The sequence below is a fragment of the Eleutherodactylus coqui genome, chromosome 8 (genome assembly GCF_035609145.1).
Source record: "Eleutherodactylus coqui strain aEleCoq1 chromosome 8, aEleCoq1.hap1, whole genome shotgun sequence".
NCBI classification, from domain to species: domain Eukaryota; kingdom Metazoa; phylum Chordata; class Amphibia; order Anura; family Eleutherodactylidae; genus Eleutherodactylus; species Eleutherodactylus coqui.
In genome coordinates, this window is record NC_089844.1 from 76,067,417 (window position 1) to 76,090,846 (window position 23,430).

The window sequence follows — 23,430 nt, forward strand, 5'->3', positions numbered from 1 at the left end:
GTCATGGAGGCAGAGCGTATCCACGGCCGACCGTATGAAACCAGTCCCAAAAAGGTACGCAACTGGGCATGGGAGGTGGGAAGTTGCATGTCACTTACCATCTTCGTGCGCTCCGGAGTCAGGTGTTTAGTACCTGGACCTAGGCAGTGGCCCAGGAACACTACGTGAGATTTGCAGAACTGAAGTTTGTCTTTACTGGCTTTGCAGCCATTCTACTCTGATGGAGGAAACACAAAGGCTTAGTGATGCATTGAGGTAACTATTTGGGTCAGGAGTACATAAAAGTAAATCATCAATATATTACAAGAGGGCGGTGCCCTCGGGAATTGGCCAGGCGTCTAATACCAGCTTCATGCATCTGGTGAACTGGTTGTGGGCTATTCTGTGCCCCTTGTGGCAGCACTGTCCAACAGTACTGCTTTCCTCTGAAAGTAAAATGCAAACAAATACTGACAGTCTGTCGGGGTCCGTCTGACTGGTAGCCCAAAGGCTCGAAGGAACGACACTAAGAGCTTGTTCCTCTGCGTACGTAAGAGTGAAGACAGGGAGAGGTGTCATTAGGTCTGCTGCCATCCGACAGAAGGTCGGGTGACTTTCAGACCCGGGGTGTATACGAGCCTCACCGGACGGGTGAAGTTTGATACATCCCAAGGGTCCCATCACGTCGGTTCCCAATATGCTTTCAGGACTTTCCAGCACAAGGAAGCGCATGAGGCATCGCGACCCTTTAGCGTCTTTTCTTTACTGGAAAAAGAAAGGAGTGTTTGCTGGAGAATGTATCTCACGCAAATCCCCCATTGGAACCAAGTCTCCCACTTGTTCCCCAATCAGCATTTTCCTTGTAGGAAACTAAAGGGATACTGTTTGACCCAGGGGTGCGTATCCTGGCTTCAGATTTACCATCATAGGGGGTATATTCAATTTCCCTATGTCTGTCTTGGAGGTGGCTTACTATTTGTCAGGACCTGCGGAAAGCTGAGTTTCTGCAGTAGCTATCAAGACAAATACATGAGCCGGATCTACCAAGAGAGCAGTTAGTTTACAAACCTCTTCTGAACTGTCACCTGAGGTCTCAACCCGTACCGATCCATCTGGTGAGAATTTGATAGATGCAGATAAGGCTTGTAAGATATCAGTACAAATAACAGTGATATAAATTACAACAAGGCAGAATAATCCACAAACATCTAGCCACATTAGAATATTATATTCTTTAAGCAAATTTATTATTAATCTGATCCTGCCTGCAATGTCTCATCAAATTTGAGAAAAGAAAAAAACTTTTCCTAACTGCCCAAGCTTCTCACCCCCCCCCTTTCAGAGAAGAGAAGGAGGAAACATTACGTACTTTTACATCATCTAGCTCCACCCCTTCGATGCTGGTCGTTTTCATGTCTCTTCTACAGAACATTCTCTCAGCGACAGTACAGTACTAACAGCATTTAGCAGTGATACAGATGTCCAACCAATCACAGAACTGACATTTACCCAGAAAGCAAATATATATATATCTTAAAATCCTTATATGTTTTCTATTTTAAGACCGTATAATTCACGTAATTCATTACAAGTTTCTTGTTTCATCAGCATCTGTCCTTCTTTCTATGACCCTGAATTTTATCTCTCTATGAAACTGAACAATAGCTAAGATATTAATAAGCAGCCAGAATATTCAGACTTTAAACAGCATTAATCATTAGTAATTATAAGAGGTATATTTCTCTGAGGATACGAATAGTTAAACACATAGAAAAGAAAACATGCTAAGCGCTTCTAACAGCGCAACATTTTCCGCATTTTTAACCCTTGTATTCTTAGAAGCCCCCACAGATGTGAGTGGGGTATAACTTCCTTACACTTTCTTACACTTTCTTGTAGAAGACTAAGACGTACAACAAAGATTAGATTACATAACATCAGACATACAAGACAAACAATAATGGTTATTTGTCACATAATTGTCCACAGATTCTGCATGAACTTGCTTTATGTCACAGAGGAACACAAACTATAAAAGGATTCCCTTTCTCTGATATCTTTCATGTGTTTTTCCCGTCCCTTTTTAAGTCCTATCTGTCTATATATTTTATACGCTTGTCTGCAATCGTCTCGCCCTTCCCTCTCTTTAATTATCTCTATAGGGGTCAGATAAGCTTTAGACTGTTCGGACCCCATTTTGATTTGTCACACAGACCTTATTATTATTATTTTTATTTTATTTTTTTCGTATATTTCTCAACCACGAAGGTAATTTATTTCCCACTATTCATCACTAAGTATACAGGACCTTATTTCACACAGTTACACTAAGGACACTTAGTCCCTGGTCCTGGAATAGTTTTACGGAACTACTACAGCAATCACTTAGACTACTTAGGGATTCAGGGGAGACCAGACCTCTCCTCTAAGGGAACTTCTGGTGATATTATAACAGATTCAGTAAAAGCAAATTATGGCTAAAATGACACAGACTATCAACGTACAGATTTCAACAGTTACTACAGGCAACATGGCATGAAAATATCCCAGTAGTGAGTTCTTCCGTCTAGCACGGTTACTAAGAACACCGTAAAAGTACAGGCAAAAGCGTCCTATATAACATGCAGCGACTCACCTCCTGTCAACACGGGACTGAATGAAGTCAGGGGAGCCCAGAGCTGGAGTGGCAAGTCAAGGGCTTACCTTACACCGGTGTTTTGTAGATCTGGGGTCCCGTGGCCTCTGGTCCGGTTGGTCGTCAGGTATCGGCTGCAGGTAAGGAGTTAGCTTCTGCCCCACATTGGGCAGCCAAGTAAACTGTGGGGGACCAGTGCGGATGTTGCCTGAGTCCAAATTCAAAGGAAAGTTTATAGCGAGTACTCGAGGAGAACCATAAGAATCCACGATACACACAGCATGTGAATCAGAATGAGTTCTGGTTTATTTGGAGAAACACACAGCTTATATAGGCCGTTGCCCACGCAGGGTGCAACTTTGAAGAATTACTTAATCAGGTGACTGAAACAGAATATTAGCACATTGGGAAACCAACGTATCTTAGAAAGGAAACACATCTGCTGTGGTTCGGGTGCATCCGACCACAAACTGTTAGTAAGCCCGCCACAAACGGTCAGTAGGCCCGCCACAAACTGTCAGAAAGGAAACTTATTACTACTTAGTTTGTTATCTGGTGCAAGGCCCTGACTGAAATAAGGAACTTCTAAGTTCCGCTCCTTATGTTATGTTACTTCAGAAACAAAATTAAATTCAATTAAATTAACCCTTATCAGGTCCCTGTTACCAATGTACGGCACAAGCACATCATCCGTACAGGAAATACACACTGCCACAGTGGCCTGCGATTGGAAGACATATCGCATCCACTTTTCAAACTGTAAGTAATATACAAATTGCATTACATAGTTTGCATATGAGTGGGCAAAAATTGGTCTTTGAAGGCTTTTTTGAGATTAATAATAGAGATAAGAGAGCACGCTCGGATAAAGCAATTACTCGAGCGAGCATCGCTCTTCTCAAGTAACTGCTTACTGGTCCGAGCAGGCTTGGGGGGGGGGGGGGGCGGCGGGGGTGAGAGTGAGAGAGGTCCCCCCCCAGAGCCTGCTCGGAAAAGTAAGCAGTTACTTGAGAAGAGCGATGCTCGCTTGAGTAACTGCTTTATCCGAGCGTGCTCGCTCATCTCTAATAACTATAAGACTCTTCTACTGAGGTCTCATGTAGGCCTTGGCACTGACTATACATTGTACGGTGTTCCTGCTCAACCGGCATCTGCTGATATGTGGGTTTGTTCTTCTCAACATTCATATGTCAACTTTGGTCCATGGGTACTAACAGTCCACACCTGCTTGAAGTGCAGTTGTAGTGGCTACATAAACTATATATGCCGATTTTGTAGATACTTTTGGAACTTGTAGAAACGTTGTATTTCAAGTGAGGTCCTGGAATACCAAAAGCTTGTGGTTGCTCTTAAGATCCAGCTTGATGCTATTATATTGTATAAATATTATGATACATTTGCTATTGTTTTACTCAACAACTTCACTGCATTTCACATAAAAGCAATTCAAAGGCATTTTGAGTTTGTGTGAAAACGCAGTGACGACTGTGTAAAAATCCACAGCATGCCTTGAGTTCACTGCAGAATTTATTAACATGCTTTTAGTGAAAGGAGATTGTTCAAACTACATGCACATAACGTCCATTGTACCCTATGTTGTTGCAGAATTTTGTTGCAAATTGCACAAATGAAATTTTACAGCAAACGCACATAGTGGTAGCCCTACCTAAGGGTGCTTTTACACCCAATGATTTATCATTCATACAAGCGAATGATGTCAGAGTTCACACGTTCACTTGTGCAGCCTGTTTATACTGGCAGATAAAGCATTTGCTTGTTTACTCGCTAAACCATTCAGTCATTCACATTCACTTAATAAGTACGACTGAACGATCGGTATTTACACCGGACAATTGGCAAACGAGCCAACGATGATTTTCATGCTTGCTTGAAATGAACGATAAGCGAACAAATTCTTAGAGTCACAATCTCTACCATTCTATGAATTGACCCCTGGCTTATACCCATCCAAGGAGCAGCTTGAATTCTCCAAGCCACACTATCATAAATGCAGCTGAAGGGGGTGCGTCATTTGACGTAACAGATTTAGCCCATACACAAGCTCTCTTCACTAACAGCAACCTTGGGAATGATGTGGAGTATATCGGATCTCCTGATGCATTCTGCATCCTCTCTTCACCCAGCAGATTTCCAGGTTCAATGTATAGATCCACTCCAAACAGCTGCTTCCCTACTATGGTTGTAGATAATAGAGGCAGAATCTGGACCCCACCACATGAGGGGGAATGTGATTGGAAAGCAGATATAATGGCAATGCCTACTGTTATAGTAATATATGTATTCTATTGTATATATCTTTTCATATGCTTCTCACATCAGCCTATGCAAACATGCATATATAAAGATAATGCTATATCTTCCTTAATAGTATATAGCAGCATCTAAATGGTTAACTTGTTCATATTATACACTATATTGTATTAGATTTTTGTATCTACTTCCCACAGGCCTTTCTCATGAGCAGTTCTACATTCTATGTGCAAGGGGAACTGCTCTTTCTCCCCTCCCCCCATGCACTCCTCAGGTCAAGCAATGATAGTAATACGTCTATTTTTTGTAAGTTTCATTTCTTGTTTCCGGGAAATCACATGTTTTAGTAGTAACACACACCTTAAGGCGTTAACATACGTTAATCATTAAAAACTAAAAGCCTATCATGAGTGCTTATGACTTTATGAGCTTGTATCTCTATTGCTACATCATTTGGGGTATATATGCACGATAATGCTATTAATAAATCAGAAGTGTGTTGGTTTTGATACAACTACTTACTATATAGTAGTAAGCAGCATCCGGGGTGTAATGAATCAAAGAACCATATATCTGTTAAGACACTCTTCTTTATTGTTCTATCTTCGCATACAACAGCGACGTTTTGACTGTTATACTACAGTCTTTTTCAAGCCAAAGATGGAACAATAAAGAAGAAGAGGATCTTAAGAGATATATGGTTCCTGGATTCATTACACCCCGGATGCTGCTTACTACTATATAGTAACTATAATTCACAGAGGCAGAGGGATATAGAAGAAAGGCTTTCTCAAAATATTACTATATAGTAACTAGTTGGATATGTTTGGATGACGAGTCCTCATCTGGTTAAGCGTGCATCATTGCTCTAAAGCTGCTCCCTTGTGAGTATAAGGTGTATTATAGTGTGCTGCAACCGTACATTGAACAGTATGGACATTAATCTGGTTTTGATACAAGCATTTTGTCAGTCTGAGTTACTCTGCGTGCACGCACTTCTCAATAACCATTTTGGCCCCCACAGTGAAATCAGGGGAGCCCATTTGGTTCCGTTAACACTACCAAACCTAAAATAGACAAGCTCTTTCATCAGCTAAAAGCCTCACATTAAGGAGACATAGTGGCCATGCAAAAAGATCTGGTTTACCCTAGAGTTGCAGAAGCAGAAAAAGCACAAGAGCACCCATCCAATTTTGGAAACACACCGGCAACTCGCTCACAAATGACCTGTGCAAATTTCAGATATTTTCACCTATTTTGACGATGTTGGAAATAGACAAAGGAAAAATAACCCCTGTGTTCGGGGGCTTAGTGGGGAAATAGAAGCTTTGCAACTAGAGGAGTGGGCCCAGAAATTCTTTTGCAAATTACTCCATCTATGAACCATCTGATTGAAATAGATAGAATACACAGAGCATTGGGCCCCAGGCTTGTGGACCCCTCGTACCCCAGAGAAGTGATATGCAAAATACATTTTCCAAATGAAAAAAATGACAATGTTCTAGAGAGTTGAAGGGCAATAAGTCTCAAGAATCTACTATCATCATTCTTCCCGACCTCGCTAGAAGCACCCTACAATTGTTCAAGGTACTAAAACCGCTCCTCATAATACTAAGGGATAAAAATGTGCGTGTGTGTGTATATGTATATAGATACATAGTTCTGGGGATACTCTCTCCATGTCATAGCTAAGAAAGGGTGGAAAATCATCATTCTTCAAATCTCTATGGGATCGTCCCAAGTTCTTAGGAATAATAATATTAATAGTCTATTTGTATAGCGCCAACATATTCCGCAGCGCTTACATAGACAGGGGGAATACAGAAAGACAAAAGTACAAAAAATTACAGAACTACGATTACATAGTAATCAGTTGATGGAAACAATAGCGGTGAAGGTCCTGCTCCAACGAGCTTACATACTACAAGTAATGGGGTGATACAGAAGGTAAAGGGGCTGGATGTGTGCACGGTATGGCAGGTGGAGTGTGAGAGATGCTATACACATAGACAATGGTCAGACATTTAGCAGTGTGACGGCAGAATCGGTATGACTGCAGGGGCAGTTGATGGTGGCTGGTAAAGATTGCAGTCAGTAGGTCATGGAGCATGTTATCAGGCGACGTACAGAGGGGTTTGTTTAGGGAATGCGGTATGCCTCCGTGAAGAGATGCATTTTTAGAGCACGCCTGAAGTTCTGCGAATCCTGGATTGCCTGGGTAGCCTTTGGTAGTGCGTTCCAGAGGACTGGTGCTGCTCTGGAGAAGTCTTGGAGGCAGGAATGAGAAGTTCGAATTAGAGGGATGCGCAGTCTAGTTTCGTTAGCAGAGCGGAGAGCCCGGGCTGGGTGATGGATTGAGACGAGGGAGGCAATATAGGGTGGCACTGCGCTGTGTAGGGTTTTGTGGATGAAGGTAGTGAGTTTAAATTGAATTCTGTATTTAACGGGCAGCCAGTGCAGTGACCGGCACAGGGTAGAGGCGTCCGAGTAGCGGCTGGACAGGAAAGATGAGCCTGGCTGCCACATTCAGGATGGATTGGAAAGGGTAGAGTCTGATGCAGGGGAAGCCGATCAGCAACGAGTTGCAATAATTGAGCCAGGAGTGGATGAGGTCAACAATAAGCGCTTTTAGCGTGTCTGCAGTGAGAAAAGAGCGGATTCTTGCGATGTTCTTGAGGTGCAGCTGACATGTTTGGGACAGAGATTGGATGTAGGGGGTAAAGGAGAGATCGGAGTCAAATATGACCCCAAGGCAGCGGGCATGTTGTCTGGGAGTTATGGTGGCGCCACACACTGAGATGGAGATGTGAGGATGAGGTCGGTTAGTGGAGGGTGGAAATACCAGTAAGTCAGTTTTAGAGAGGTTTAGTTTTAGGTAGAGAGAGGACATGGTGTTAGAGACAGCGGACAGACAGTCGGTGATGTTTTGGTGGAAAGGTGCAGTGATGTCACGGGAAGAGTTGTATAGCTGGGTGTCGTCAGCGTAGAGGTGGTTAGCAGAATATTTAAACTACCTATAGCTACCTTACTTGACTATCAATTTTTGTGGCTTTGTAGTGGCCGACTACCACTGCTCCCCAGGAGAAGGGAACGGTACAAGGCAGAAAGGCGTCCGCTGAAATCCAACTCCACCATGACTTCAATGCTTCTTATAGGATCCCAGATCCAAGGTTGTTGATGTCAAAGAGACCACATAGAAGAAAATACACACCCAAATGACTGGGCGGCTCGAGAGACCTTTACTTCTCATTTGTAGATAAACATGCCATTAATTTGATATATGCAAAATTGCACTTTTCCATGTGTCCTTGGGGCTCATGGAAACGGAGGCCTTAGGTTTATACATCATATATGTTGCACCGATCATATACAGAACAGTTAAAACAGGCGACCCTCTTCCCTGCTATGTCCAGATAAAGGACATATAGGAACTAAAATTTTGTATAGAACGCCAGTAAGGCTTCATCAAATGTTTCAGCAAGTATCTCATTCATGTTGGCTCTGTTTATTAACACCAGGTACAGTGTTGCATATTTGGTGGAAGTACCCACTAGTAGTGCCACTTTGGCAAGATATACCCTCCCTTCTTAGTTTTTTGTGTTCTTGTTTAAGATGAGCTAATGAATGTTATAAGTTAAATTGTTATTGTAACCTGTCTGGTGCAATTTTGACTTTTTAGAAAGCCCCCCAGTTCTGTTTGAAGTGCCTTGTCTAGAAAATGCTTTTCAAGTTGGTGGTTATCCCTGGCATTATATCATTACACCCAAGAAGAAAAAAAAGAGAGGAACTTTTCACATCTGCTCTTTGGAGGACCACAGCCTGGTAAATGTTTGAGCGCTTCATATTGAGTCCGTATGTTTCTCTTACATAGAATCCATACTCTTATTATATGTTTACTTAAAGGGGGTGTCCAGAGTAAAAAAAAAAAGTTAAAAGTGCTCCACCTGCAGCTGGACATAATATTAGAGAAATCAAGTTTTGTTCTTGTCTTCAAGTCACTTTTATTGCACCTTTTCAAGGATTGTGTCATTACCCAGGTTTTTGTTTTTAGCAGTTTGCTGTTTTCACTCTGTGGACAGTGAATCCTAGGCTGGCAGCGCCTTCCCTCCTAGAGACACCCTGGCACAGTTATCTACTCACAGGCACATCTCGAATACTTGTTATCTGTAGTGCCACCACACATAAGAGAAGGCATGCTCCTGTTCTAGCAATAGCTATTCCCCTACTGCTGTCTTCTTCCTGCTTGCTGCAGCAATGGCGTCCCACCAATAAGGACATGCGACTAATGCTGCTAATCACTGGCCATAGTGAGTCGGTGATTGATTACAGCAATCACATGTTCCTGATGTTGAGGCATCATTGCTGCAGCAGAGCAGTGGGGGATCCGACCGTGTCGGAATGGGATTTGCAGTGGATCGGGTGAGGAATAGAGGAATCATTTTAACACAAACCCACTAGTAATCAAGGTTACTCCTATGACTATAGAGAGGTGAACACTAACAGATTACCCACTGTACTCGCATCTAACACACTTTTGTATTGTACTGCGATTGCTTCCTTCTCGGTGGCTTTTACCTTGACTTCCATGTATCATCTTTGATTCTTTCAGGCGAAGAATGGAATACGTGACATGAAAGACTGCTCTTTAGAACCGGACTGGATCTACTTTCATTTTGATAAAAGAATCATCCATGCTGGACCTGATCAGATCAAGCAAGTAGAATTTATGATGCAGTTATAGTTTTTTTTAGTTTTTCTTATTTTTTACTTTGTCATTGACTGAAGGAGTACAGCGCACTGTGGCTACATTTCTTAACTTCTTGTACCAGTCTGTATTTTGTGGATTGAACAACACTTGTAGTTTTTACCCAATCGTATGCATGTAATGTTGTTTATTTTACATGTGCTCCGCTAAAAATCAGCATATGACCAGTAAAGCGGGACTCTTGCATGTATAACATAATGAAAGATTTTGAAGCTTTGAGTTGCTGGGACATTTCTATATGGATATATTTGTTTGCAATATACAGGGTGTCTCTAAAGTGTGGAAAAACCCAAATAGAAAGAAAACTGTTTGACAGACAGTGATCCAGTTTTGCATTGGAGGAAGTGGAAAACTTGGTATGTCGTGTCTTCAACATGACGGCCATTTTGAATACGGCTATCTTGGATTTAGCTCTATTTTTCGAATGGGAAGGTAGGTATGTGATTTATCAAAGTGGCAGAGAATTTCACCATAAAAGCAGTGGTGTGCTCCATTTTAACATAACTTTATTCGTTCTCATGTTTCCATGCTTCATTACAGGCAATATGAATGTTGGTTATCTCTAGCAGAACGTGTTGAGATCGTTCTCCGTAAGGTGTTGCAGCACCTACACTTTGTAAGGATGCCATTTCTGCATAAACTAAATTTGCTGGTATGAAGGCATGGCTAATGCCATGATCAGTTTTGATAGAACCCGTTTCTCAGAATTTGGAAAGAAGTTTGGCAACTGCATTGTGGGTAATAGGAGGTCTGGTCGGGGGGCGTTGATTGGAAAATGCGGCTATGACAAGTGTGCTTCTTTCAGCTGACATAAGGATGATCTCAACACGTCTGATTGAGATAATGCCATCATTCACATTGCCTGTACTGCATAAAAAGCGCTGTGTTAACATGAGAATGAATAAAGTTATGTTAAAATGAAGCACACCATTGTTTTTCACACCTACCTTGCCATTGGAAAAATTAGAGTTGAAGCAAAGATAGCGGCAGTCAAAATGGACATAATTTTGATGATAGCCAAACAGGGTTCCCCCTTCCGTCACAGCTTGTGGACACAATTGGATCACAGTTTGCCAAACCATTTTCATTCTATATGGGTGTTTCCACACTTTTGAGACAAACTGTATATTAGATGAGTTCACAATGCAAATAAGGAAGCTGGAACAATACCTCTGCAGCGCCACCTATTGGATGGTAGCATTTCTTCACTGCAGCTTTCAAAGATGGCGCCTCTGTGCTGCCTTCCCACGATACTCTGCGCTCTCCCTCTTCTGTGTGCGCGCTCCCGATGGCAGTAAGAGGCATGAAAAGGCAGGATTTCATGGCCTCCCTCAGCTCACGTCCTAGCCCCGCCCATGACACGCCCACCTCTATTGAACTGATCTACAGTCTCTCCCCGCCCAGGCCCCGCCCCCTGCTGCATACTATAATCAGAGGGGGTGTGGCCAGGGGAGACTGTCATACACTCATGGTTCAGGATAAAATCCTACTATGAAAGTAAACAGTAACACTATGTATAGTGAATGGAGAGGGGCGGGGGAGAGCCGAGATAGAACTCTCCTGCAGCCCCCCACTGCAAGGCTACCTACTGCCCCCCCCCCCCACTCTGCTAAAGTAAAGTAAAACAAAACATTTCCCCACACTCACATGCCCCCATAGTGCCCCTCCCACAGCAACCCCTCTCACAATGACCCCCCCCCCACAGTGCACTCTCCCACAGTGCCCCCCCTAATGATCCCCCACAGTCCCCCCCTACAGTGCCCTACACATGCCCCCCCCCACAGTGGCCCCCAGTGTCACCCCTACAGTGCCCTCCAAAGTAGCCCCCCTCCACATGCTCCCCTCATTCCCCCCCAACCACAGCATTCTGCACAGTCCCCCCTCAACAGTGCCCCCCCAGTATTCCCCCCCACAGTGCCCTCCACAGTACCCCCCCTACACATGCCACCCCCCCAGTGCACTCCAAAGTAGCCCCCCACAGTCCCCCCATCCACAGCGTCCCTATACAGTGCCCCCCCGTGACCTCCCCCACAGAGTCCCCCTTTACAGTGCCCACACACAAGTACACTAACAGCACCCCATGCCCCTCCCCCCTACAAGTACAGTGATACCTATATATAGATAACACAGGATCCACCATTCACAACAGACACAGCTCACCTCCTCCCCTCCATGCACAGGCAGGATTATACCGTGTGAAAAATTACTGTGACAGCCCCACGCTAACCCCCCCCAGCGCGGCAACTTACTGTCACAGCCCCCCTCCAACCCCTCGTGACAAATTACTGTGACAGACCACCCCCCCCCCCCCCCACAGCTACAAGTCTATGTGACCGCACACCCCACCACGACAAGTCTATGTGACCGCACACCCCACCGCGACAAGTCTATGTGACCGCACACCCCACCGCGGCAAGTCTATGTGACCGCACACCCCACCGCGGCAAGTCTATGTGACCGCACACCCCACCGCGGCAAGTCTATGTGACCGCACACCCCACCGCGGCAAGTCTATGTGACCGCACACCCCACCGCGGCAAGTCTATGTGACCGCACCGCCCCCCGCGACTTCTGAGAGTCGGGTCTCCGCACACCACTAGCGCCCCTCCCCCCCCCCCGACTTCTGACAGCTGGGTCCCCGCACACCCCTTAGATACCTTGGAGATGAAGAGCCAGCAGCCACGCCTCCCCTGCAGGCAGAACTGAGCTTCCCAGCGGCTGAAGTTCTTCTGCACATGCGCCGAGCTGTGCTGGAGAAGCGCGTCCCCGTCGTCCTGACAAGCAGAGGAGAAGACTTGTCGGATCTAATAGCAACCGAGGAGCAACACTGGGGGGGGGGGGGGGCCGCAGGAGGGAAGTGAATAACTTGTAAATTGTAATAATTTACAATGCACAATGTATATTACAAAGTGTATTGTATTGGGCAAACAGAAGTAATAACATTAATTGTCTATGGCCAGACAACCCCTTTAAATAAATGTACGACTTTTATATGTTTGCCCCTCATCAGTGTGCAATAGGTTCCTGGCTTAGCTGGTGAGAGGCCTGTGACTTAGGTCAGGAGGGGTTTTGTCTCTCCTTAGGGAGAGCGGCTAAAAGGTGTGTGGGGACACCTAGAATGGTGAGTGGGTAAGGAGGGGCATCGTCTATACCAAAGGAGAACACCCAGAAGGTGTGTGCGGAGACACCTAGGTGAGTGAGGAGACTTATAAGGCCATGCATGTCTCTCTGGGTAAAATATGCAAATCAATGTATGACTTTTTAAACAAGTCTCTGAAACACTGATTGGGAATAGGGAACCAAGACCAGAAAACCATACAGTTAGGTGTCCCCACACACTTTCTGGGCGCTCTCTCTGAGGAGAGACGACACCCCTCCCGCCCCATGTGTTCACAAAGCACGTATGTCGTAAATACCATATATACACTATAAATGTCATTTTACAACTGTAACAAACTACTTTTTGTTTTTTACTTAGTTAGATACTTTACTACTTGGTGTTTTGCTGTAGTGTTTTAAGGCTAAGGGAACTCGAAGATGATGCAAATAAATACGAGGTCACCGAGGATTTTGTCATTCACGCAGATAGAGGTCCTAAGGTTTGTAGACCGTTTTATGTACTGTATATGTATTACCTTGTCTGTAATTTATACAGGTGCAGAATTATCATTTACCATTTGAAGCTTCAACTGTACCATAGTATGGAAAACATTTTTAACCCTTTCCAATCCAATTTGAATCCTGGTTTTCCTAGGGGGCTTACTCTTTTTCTGCAGTTATACAACAGCGCTGTCTGCTGGCTGAACCAAGTACTACATGAGGTGACACGTTGGATAGCCTCCGACAGCAGAGGGGCTGGCAATATACAGTAAGAGAACCCCGATGGACGTCTTCCAACATCGGAGCTGTACAGCCTTAAATCATAATGTCTTCAGACGTCAGACAGTGGATTGGAAAGGTTTAAAAGCCGCTCAGACGTACATTTGCCACTGCTTTGCACCCAGTTTCGGCTTCTATCAGTTCAGTTTTCCATGTAGATTTTCCTATTTTTCTGCTGCACTGCTGTTTGCAATCCACTTACAGGAGGGAGTGTGTCCCAAGCCAACCATTCTGCCAGTTCTGTACCAGCTTCCACACTTCTTATACTGCCTTGCATAACCCTGTTCCAGTGATCTGCAAGCAGACCTCTGAATACCCGCTTGAAAAAAAACTAAAAAAACTGTCAGCTTGCCCAATGCTGCAGTTCATGATTCCAACCAGTTTCCAATGCCGGAGAGTGACCTGAATGCTCTAATGGACCTTAGGAGATATAGAATTGTATCCAGCTTTTCTGTATAAAAATCCTAGCACTTATGTTAATTTTTAACTTTTATTCATTGCATTATAAAAATGATCGAGGTAGTGAGATCAGAACAGCGCCTTCGCATTTCCAGCATTACCGCTTTTAATCACGGCATGCCATTAAATTAAGAAACCTCCGTATTAAAAGCAATACTACCCAATCATGCAATATAAATCACATGATATGTAAATGTTTTATTAACACCATGAGTGTCAGAAGAGAGGAGAGGAGAGGACTGCTCCAGTATGTGGGGCGACCTCCAGACAAAGTGCAGCATTCTTGAACACATTTCTGACATAAATAATGGGGAAGCTAAACACGTATCTGGAGCTGCTAAGCACTATATATCTCCCAGCATAATCATGGATCTAACCTACTTCCAACCCTATGGTATTTAAAGGGTTTTTAACCCTATACAGGGAGGCGATAGAACAATTTCATTGTAATTTAAACCAGGTGGCAGTTGATTTTAAAGGTGTTGGAACAGGGTTAAAACTTAAAAAAAAAAAAAAAAAAAAATTAATGCAAGTACACTACCGGTTAAAAGTTTAAGAACACCTCAATTTTTCCAGTCATTTTTTACATTAACACAGTTCAAGTCCAGCAAATAACATGAAATGGTTCAAAGGTAAGTTAAAAACACAAATATTATAAAACATTTTAACTTGAAACACAACAATAGTCTGAATTTAGGATTTTAGCCGAACTACTTTTACAAGTGTCTCAACTTTTGTAAATTACTTTCAAACCCTCTGATTCTACATAAGCAGTGATGGAACAGACTACATTAATACGCCCTCTAGGGCACCCCTCTAAAAGACAGACCACTCTAACCCTTATAAGTGTAGCTTTGTCCTACAGAGAAATTGCCAAGATGGTACAATTTCCTATACCATCAAAATGCACTTGGAAACGGGAGAAAACTCTGCCAGGAAGAGGTTTAGCAGAACAAAGGCCACTACAAAATCAACAGTTTGCATGATCGGCGCCTTACAACACAAGATGTCCAAGCACAGCCTAATGCAGCAGAAAATGAACAAGTTTCCATTTCAACTGTGAAGAGAAGAGAAGACCTCTCTCTATCTGCAGGTTTCACAGGTAGAATAACAGTAGGAAAGTGACTGTTAAGATTGCAAAATAAAGTAACAGGCCACATCAATCTAATCTAAAATGATAATTCTCCCCAAATTTCTGGACTGTTTGGAACATGCAGATACAATATAGTACCACAAAAGTTTTTTAAATTAAAAATTAACTCTCTATTAACCCCTCAGTGATGGCCCATAGTGTTTTTACGTCCTGCAGCTGCAAGACGTGTATTGAGGGAGATTGCACTGCAACCTCCCTCCATAGATCGCAGGTGTTAGCTGTTTCTTACAGCTGACACCCGCGGGCAACAGCCCCGACAAGCTGCATGGCTGATCGTTGCTGTTAACCCTTTAAATGCCGTTGGCAATTCTGACAGTGGCATTTAAATGTCCCTTATGGCGCCCCCACTATGATATCGCAGGGAGCCGTGCAGATGTTATGGCAGCCGGAGGCCTTCTGAAAGGCCCCAGGGCTGTCTTGGCAGTATACCTATCAAGCCATCCCTGTGGGCTGGCCTGATAGACTGCCTGTCAGATTGTAGTATGATGTAATTCTATGGCATTACATCCTACTGCAGGAGCAATCAAAGCATCACATGTTGTGGTCCCCTAGGAGGACTAAAAGAAAATGTAAAAAATAGGAACAATAAAGTTTTACTAATTATTAAAAAAAAATTAATAAATATTAAAAGTTCAAAAAACTCCCCTTTTGCCATTTTTACAATAAAATAATAAAACAAAAATACATATCTGGTATCGCTGCGTCCGTTAAAGTTCGATCTATCAAAGTAATGCATTTACCCCACGCGGTAAATGTCAGAAATGCGCTTTTTTTTTTTTTTTGTCAATTTGTCTCTAAGAAAAAATGTAATCAAAAGCAATCAAAAAGTCATATGTATTCAAAAATGTGTCAACGTAAACTACAGGACGTACCGCAGAAAATGAGCCCTCGCACAATTAGGCCGACGGAAAAATTAAAAAGTTATTGTGCGTAGAAGATGGAGACAGAAAATAATTTAAAAAAATTAAATATCTTTAAAAACAATACAAGTAGTACAGCAAAAAAAAAAAAAAAACTAAGTTTGATATCGTAGTAATTGTACTGATCCATAGAATAAAGTTATGTCGTTTTTGTTGCAGTTTGTGCTGTAGAAACAGGACACACCGAAAGATGGCGGAATTTCTCTCCACTTAGAATTTTCTTTACGTTTCTCAGTACATTATATGGTACATTACATAGTACCATTGAAAAATACAACTCATCCCACAAAAAAACAAGCCCTCATACAGCGACGTGTCAATGGATAAATAAAGGAGTTATGTTTTTTTTTAAAAGGGGGAGGAAAAGAAACAAAAAAGCTTGGTCACTAAGGGGTTAATCTCCTTCATCTGGGGAAAAGCCAGAACATAACTCTATTTCGGATACCTTACAGTGCCCAAAAGATATTGGCTGGCATGGCACTACCCGACTTTAAACTGTACTACCTGGCAGGACAAATTAGATACATTGACCACTGGCTCTCTAATTCAGACCTCCCAAACTCGGAACATCATTTGATACACTTCTTATCTGAGACTTCCCTCTGGATTGTACTGAAAAAAACAGACCTGCATACTAGATCGCTGCTCCTAGTACACAGATTGGCCACTAGAGTCTGGCAGATGTTTAAGCAGATTACTAAATATGAGGGAACTTCCCTGGAAAACCCCCCTATGGGGTAATAGAGCAATTACACACTTGCTGAACCTCCCAGACATGCGATTCTAGATAGACCTTGGAATCACCTCCTTGGAACACTTGTATATTAAGTGTGTTGGCCTCCTTGAAAGAACTGCAGCAGCCTTACCAGATCCCTAGAACTAGCTTTAACAGATACCTCCAACACCCAGTTTCCAGAGCGACCTAATCCCTTTCCACGTACCCCTTGATAGTTTTGCGCACACAGGGGCCAAGGGGGTTAATCTCGCAGATATATACACATCTCATTCAGCCTAAAATTTCACACATAGCGCTAGATGTCAAATGGCAAGAAGTGATCACCTTGCTTTGTGAAGAGGAGTACTGCAATGTCCTCCTGTACTTCGGTCTCACAAGCAGCCAGCAACAAACTGTGTCACATAGCATTGATGTAGAATATGTAATTGAATCAGAGTAGACTTTTTAGAATAAATAGAACCCCTAATACACAATATCATTTCTGTCAGACACCCAACACTAACTTTAACCATCTGGTGGAGTTGCCCGATGGGATACTCCTTTTGGACAGAGGTTACAGACTCACTGGGACAACTATTGGGGGTGCCACTTCCACCAAACCTCGCTGAATGTCTGCTAGGTATACTGGATGAAGAGCAGTGGCAATTCCATGTCCGTATTTTTCTTAGTGAGGTGTTAATGGCCTGTAAGGCTGTAGCATTGCGCTGGATGGATAGGTGACACCCAATGCTCCCCCAATGGCGTAAACTAGTCAATTCTATTCTCCCATATGAAAAAATGGTATATAAAAAAAGAATGTGCCCAGGTAAATTCTATAAAATGTGGGCAACTTGGTTTGGCTCATCAAGCACAACCCACACGCAAAACGCATTTCAGCAATTGGTGGACCAAAGGAGGTCTTCAACCCTTTAGGTACTATTTAATCTTTCACAGGTATAGACTATATCCTGAATTCTGTTGTTAGTCATTTAGTCGTTCGCAACCTTCGGCGAACCTAGAGGCGAGCTCCCTCCATGTTTTTTGTTTTTTGTCTTTTGTACTGCTTCTTCCAGTTGTGTGATGTCCATGCCAGTATCAGCTTTGACAGCTACGAAGTACCCTTTCAAATATGCTACGTTATACAGTGTACACTGTATATGTAATTGTAACCGTTTTGTATACTTCAGCCATGTTACATTCAGGTTTGTTACTGAGTAATATAATTTAAAATGTTCTTATATTCTCAATAAAACAAGTTTAAAAAAAGGTTGAAAAATAAAAAAAAGCCTTGCCTCGGCCAAGCAGCACCTCCATTGGACTACTGAAGAGTGGAAAAAAGTCTTATGGACTGATGAATCAAAATTTTACATCTTTAGTACATCATGCAGAATTTTTGTATGTCATTGAGTAGGTGAAAGGATGGTTCCTGAGTGTGTGACACCAACTGTCATGATGTGATGGTCTGGGGTTCTTCTGCTGGATCCAGAGTTGACAACTTGCACAGGGGGACTGTCATACTTGACAAAAAGGGCAGCCAAAGCATTTGGATACACCATACAACATCTAGTTGGTCAGGGGTACATATTACAGCAAGATAATGATCCAACACCTATTTCTAGGTTATGTCAGAACTACTTAGGGAGGCAAGAACAAGCCAGTAGACACCAAAGAATGGAATGGCTTGCACAGTCTCCTGACTTTAAACCCCATTGAGCTTTGTTGGGATGAGCTAGACAGAATGGTGAAAGCAAAGCAACCTACAAGTGCAGCACATTTGTGGGAACTTCCCCAACTATGTTGAGAAAAAATTTCGGAACAATATCTGAATGCATCTGTAGAAAGAATGCCTTGATTGTGTAAAGCTGTTATATCAGCTAGAGGAGGCTACTTTGAAGCGTCAGAAATGTAGATTTAATTTGGTGAAACACGGTCAATCTATTTTTATTCATCTTAACTTTATTGTTCTATGCTTTCATTTCAAAGTACATTTGAGACCTTAAACTATGTAAATATCAATAAAAACTGGAAAATTGAGGTTCTAAAACTTTTGAGTGGTATTATGTATTACAGGATTGATGGTACGCACATAGGCTGTTGGATGAGCATAAGTTCAATAAAACTTAATGTCCATATAAAGAAACACAAATGCACAAAAGAATAAAATATTAAAGCACTTCCCCTTCCTTAAACTGTTCCTAAGAAGATTATAAAAATTTATGGCAACCTTCAAGTTTGTCGTGTAGAACATTAATCCATAGATGGTACAGAGGTTAACAGTTATTACGTGCTCAAATTTATGAAAACTAGAGAAACTTGTGTTGCTGGTTGCCTGTAGCAGTCCTTTAATTGGCCTTTTTGAAACAAAAACAGCACACACTCCATTTTTCCTATGTGCTATCAGTAAGGGCTCATTCAGATGGATGGATGCGGTCTGTGGTTTAGGAGTAGCCAATAAAGCTACTTGCACACACTAATGGTCAGTGTGAAAAAAAGACGCAGCTTGTCTTATACTCGTTATTTTCACTGGCAAGAGTAAGGCATGCGATGTGTAGGGCTCCGTGAACAGCAGCCAGCACACGGACGGCATCCATGGGGTATCTGATGTTTCTTTGCATCTGAATTCTCGGAGAGCACATGGCTACGACTGTGTAAATAAGCCCTTACAGTGATGGTAAAATTATTTTTAAATTATTTTTGTCTTTTTAGGTGGATAATCCAGTAACTTTTACAGCATCTGGGAGGATGGTAAAAAGGCGGTTTCGTACGCTAAACGATGATCCAGATAAAGAGGTCAATGAGTTTTGCTCTTTACTCTCCTTTATAATAAAATGTATTGTCTTATAATTAAAGGAGTTGCCTGACAAAGTTTTTTTTTTACTTAAAAGCATGTTCCGTATTCCAATAAAAGAATACAGTTTATATGCACGCCTTTCCTGTGCCCACACATCTCCCACAATGCAGTTTTATTCTCAGCGCCCAGTCTGTTACAGGCTGCTGCAGCCAGTTACAGACCTCCGTGTTGGAGCACGGAGCTCTGTCATTGGCTGCAGCAGCCTGTGACGTCCCATATACAGGCTGCCGCAGCCTGTAAACAATATGTCACAATGGAGACCTGAGCTTCCTGCGAGGGACTTGTGTGGAGCCAGGAGAGTTATATGACTGTTGATAATGTTATGCCATAAAGAACATGTTTTTAAGGAAACATTCTATCCTGCACAAGTCCTTTTATACTTCATTATATATTATTTTCTGGTTTCCTGTTCGGTAAGCTTCTGTTTGCCTTTTTCATTTCTTCATGTTCTTTTTAGACGTTTAAGTCTGTGTCGTACGAGGATGAGCTGGACTTGCTGACGGTGGTGGCTGCAACGCAGATAGATGTAGTAGGCACTGCGCATGTAGATCTGCACTGCAATCAAACAGGGAAGATTCTGAAGAAGATCCCACTACAAGAATCTTGGGATGTGGTAAGAAATATACAACTATATCACATGTACTGGGTTCCGGTCAGTTTATTTCTCATGACCGTACTTCACTTTGTCATAGCTAAGCTTCCCTTCATCCAGGACATGGATTGTTTGTTGCCCTAGCCCAGTATCTAAATAACCTGGTCAAATCAGAATGTATTATTGATGCCTCTACTGACAACCAACACCCAAACCCTATTTCTCATGTTGCTATGCTTCTACTCTGCTACACTGTGATTGGTGACCTGCCATGATGGGGACTCTAATAGTACTTATGCATACCCCAGTACATGAACAGCATTTCTGTGTTCTAGACCTCATGAAACACTAGTTGTACCAAATTATAAACTTATTCTCTATCCACAAGATAGGGAATAGCTTTATGATTGGTGGAGGTCTGACTGCTAGGACCTTCACCAATCCCGAGAACGGTGGTCCGGGCAGTCCCTAAGTGAATGCAGCCGAGGCTGTACACTGCTGCTCCATTCACTTCAGTGGCAAATCCAGGTATTACCGAAGTACTTGAACTCCGTAATCTTCAGCCCTGCCATTGATCTGAATGGAGTGGAGCGCATGCGTGACCTCTGCTCTATTGACTTGGGGACCAGCTGGACTCACAGAATTATGGGAGTCCCATCAGTTGGACCACCACCAGTTATCCCGTTTTCTGTGCGTTGAGGATAACTCTATAACTTGGCACAACCCCTTTGAAGTAAGCGTTTGCCCTTAGACCTCTTCTGCTGTGTCAGGAGATGTTATTAGTGGGGGTATATGTCCTGGCACCCCATTTATTGGTAGAATACAAAAGCTGCAGTGTTCTTATTTTTATTTTCAGAATTGCTCCCTGCAGGACTGTAGACATTTTTTAAAGTCCTTGCTGCTGCCTTGCACTAGATGTCAGCAGAATACAGGCTGTCATTTGCAACATCTTGCATACTCCTTAGTGCTTTGTAGACACCAATGGGAGTTCTGCCACCGAATTACACCAAACTATGTTAACAATGTATTGAAAATATAATATGTAGACTACCATTCTGTTCGTACATGATTTTATTTTTAATGGAACTGAGCTGCAGTACCAGTCACAGCCTGCAGACAAGGGTGGAGCTGTTTCTGAAAAAAAAAGTAAGATGATTTTTTTTAAACGTTACATAATGTAACTAACTAATCAGTGGGCCAAATATACACACAAGGAAGCTGCTCTTGAGTTTTATTATTATACCACTAGTGGGTAGTCAAGTAGAGTCAGGAAGTTGAGTGACCATTACAGTGACTCATATTCGTAGTTTCTTAAAGAAAAAAAATCAGCAGATTTGTCATTATATTTTGTTTTAGATATAAGTGCAATGGTTGGTTCACACACACAACGAAATTGCTGCGTAATTTCGGCTGCCAAATGCAAGCAGAAATTCAGCAGCAGTGTACTGTATGATGTAAGTGAATAGGGCTTTAACAAATGTCGTTCACTCACAGTGAAAACATGATGGATTATGATCCGGATTCACTCCGCAACGTGTGATCATACACTTTATTGTGCCATTTAAAAAAAAAAACTTTTTGCATGTCATAGGAATATGTCAAAAGTTTTGATCGCTGGAGGTCTGGATGCTGAGACCTATAATGAAGCAGCTGAAGCGCCCTTCCAAGGGCTGTCTGTACTCGCTAGTTGAAGATGGGCCCACAGACGTTCTATTGAGCCCGTCTTTAGCTAATGAGCAGTGACTGTGCCCAGGTCAGCACTTCAGCTGCTTCATTTTAGCAATAGGGAAATCGGGAGGTCTCAGTATCCAAACTCGTTATCCTTCAAAAACATGACAGGTTTTTGGAAAGCACAGGTACCACTCTAATAATGGCTGTCAATCAGTTGACTTGTACATAAGACTAATATGCCATTTTTTTCGTTTTTCAGACGGACAGACACAGCATAGTGTTTGATCGGGACACGCTGATCCACATAGAAGAGAAACTCAACCGTGACTTCTCATGTTATGTGTATAAAATGCACTGCAGTTCTGAGGAGTTGCAGTGATTATGAATGTCTTTTAGATAAGAAAACACTTATTTTGTAAAATTCCTATTTTCTATTCATCCTTTTTGTAAAGTTAATAAATATTTAGTTTTCAAACCTGTCTGTTTATTTCACTTATGTTAAAGGGGTTTTCTGAACTACGTAAACTGCATGGAAAGGGGTCCCCCCCCCCCATGGTGAAAAATAACAAAGCTGCACATACTCGCCCCCCCCCCCCCCCCCCTCCAAGTCCCCTGGATCTCCTAGCTGACGTAATGTTTACAGGCTGCAGCCAATGACGGCACACCGCGATCATCGTGATATTTATTCTTTTGTGGCTAAACCGCGTCTTGTGCCGTCAGCTTTACTTGAGACTTTGTACTAAATGCCTTTATTGTCCACATTGGCAGAAGCGTCTGTGAGTTCAATATACAGGCATTGAGCTGGACTTCCTGCCTGGCTGCCAGCCCCTGCTCTGACTGCATGCTCTGCACACTAGTGTGAGCAGCAGGTATATGTGAGGAAGTCAAATAGATGCAGTAACATTCCTATTAATGGGACAGCGGAAGAGTTTTTACATATTCTGAATTCTAGGACCGTTCTAGAAAACCCGCGCAAATATGAAATAATTTCTTTTGAACGGATTCATTCCCACCTGCGAGTTTTTTCTCGCAGCATCACTACGAGAAACAATAGTCGCAGCATGTTCTATCAGTGAGCTCTCCTGAGGAATGCCTCGCTCATTGTTTTCAATGGGACCTTAAAAGACTTTGCATCACCGTGAAAAAAGCACGTTGGCAAGCGTGACATTGGGTCAAGTTTCTCAGCCTGATATCGCACTCGCCCGTGTGAATGTAGCCTTACTCCAGGGATACAGGCCCAAATTCTAACGATATTCTACTATCATTCAAAGTCTCTGGACTATTGGATCGGATCAGATTTTGTTTTTGTAAGTGTTATCCCTTTTATGACCAAAAGGTCACAGTTATGGTATCGGGTAATTACCTACATGAAGACTTGTATTTTTAAATGGTACCATTTAATGTACCAGGTATTGGAAGACTTTTTTTTACATTTCTAAGTGGAGCAAAATGGGAAAAAATTGCAATTGCACCACTGTTGGGGTAGGGGGCTATATTTACGGTGCAGTAAAAATGACATGTCTTTATTTTGTGGGTGAGT

General features: G+C 42.6%; 1 protein-coding gene across 3 annotated transcripts in view; it reads left to right on the plus strand.

The window, feature by feature from the left end:
* LOC136576528 (DDB1- and CUL4-associated factor 17-like) overlaps positions 1-22,365 on the plus strand; it is a 55,810-nt gene extending 33,445 nt beyond the window's left edge. For 2 of the 3 annotated variants that reach the window (XM_066575869.1, XM_066575871.1), the window contains 6 exons: positions 8,565-8,707; positions 9,495-9,598; positions 13,162-13,249; positions 19,483-19,566; positions 20,085-20,240; positions 22,150-22,365. In XM_066575869.1, the coding sequence (XP_066431966.1) occupies positions 8,565-8,707; positions 9,495-9,598; positions 13,162-13,249; positions 19,483-19,566; positions 20,085-20,240; positions 22,150-22,269 (695 nt within the window). In that variant the 3' untranslated portion in view covers positions 22,270-22,365. The remainder of the gene's footprint in view (positions 1-8,564; positions 8,708-9,494; positions 9,599-13,161; positions 13,250-19,482; positions 19,567-20,084; positions 20,241-22,149) is intronic. The other variant, XM_066575870.1, reaches the window with a different exon arrangement.
* The last annotated feature ends 1,065 nt before the right edge of the window (positions 22,366-23,430 follow it).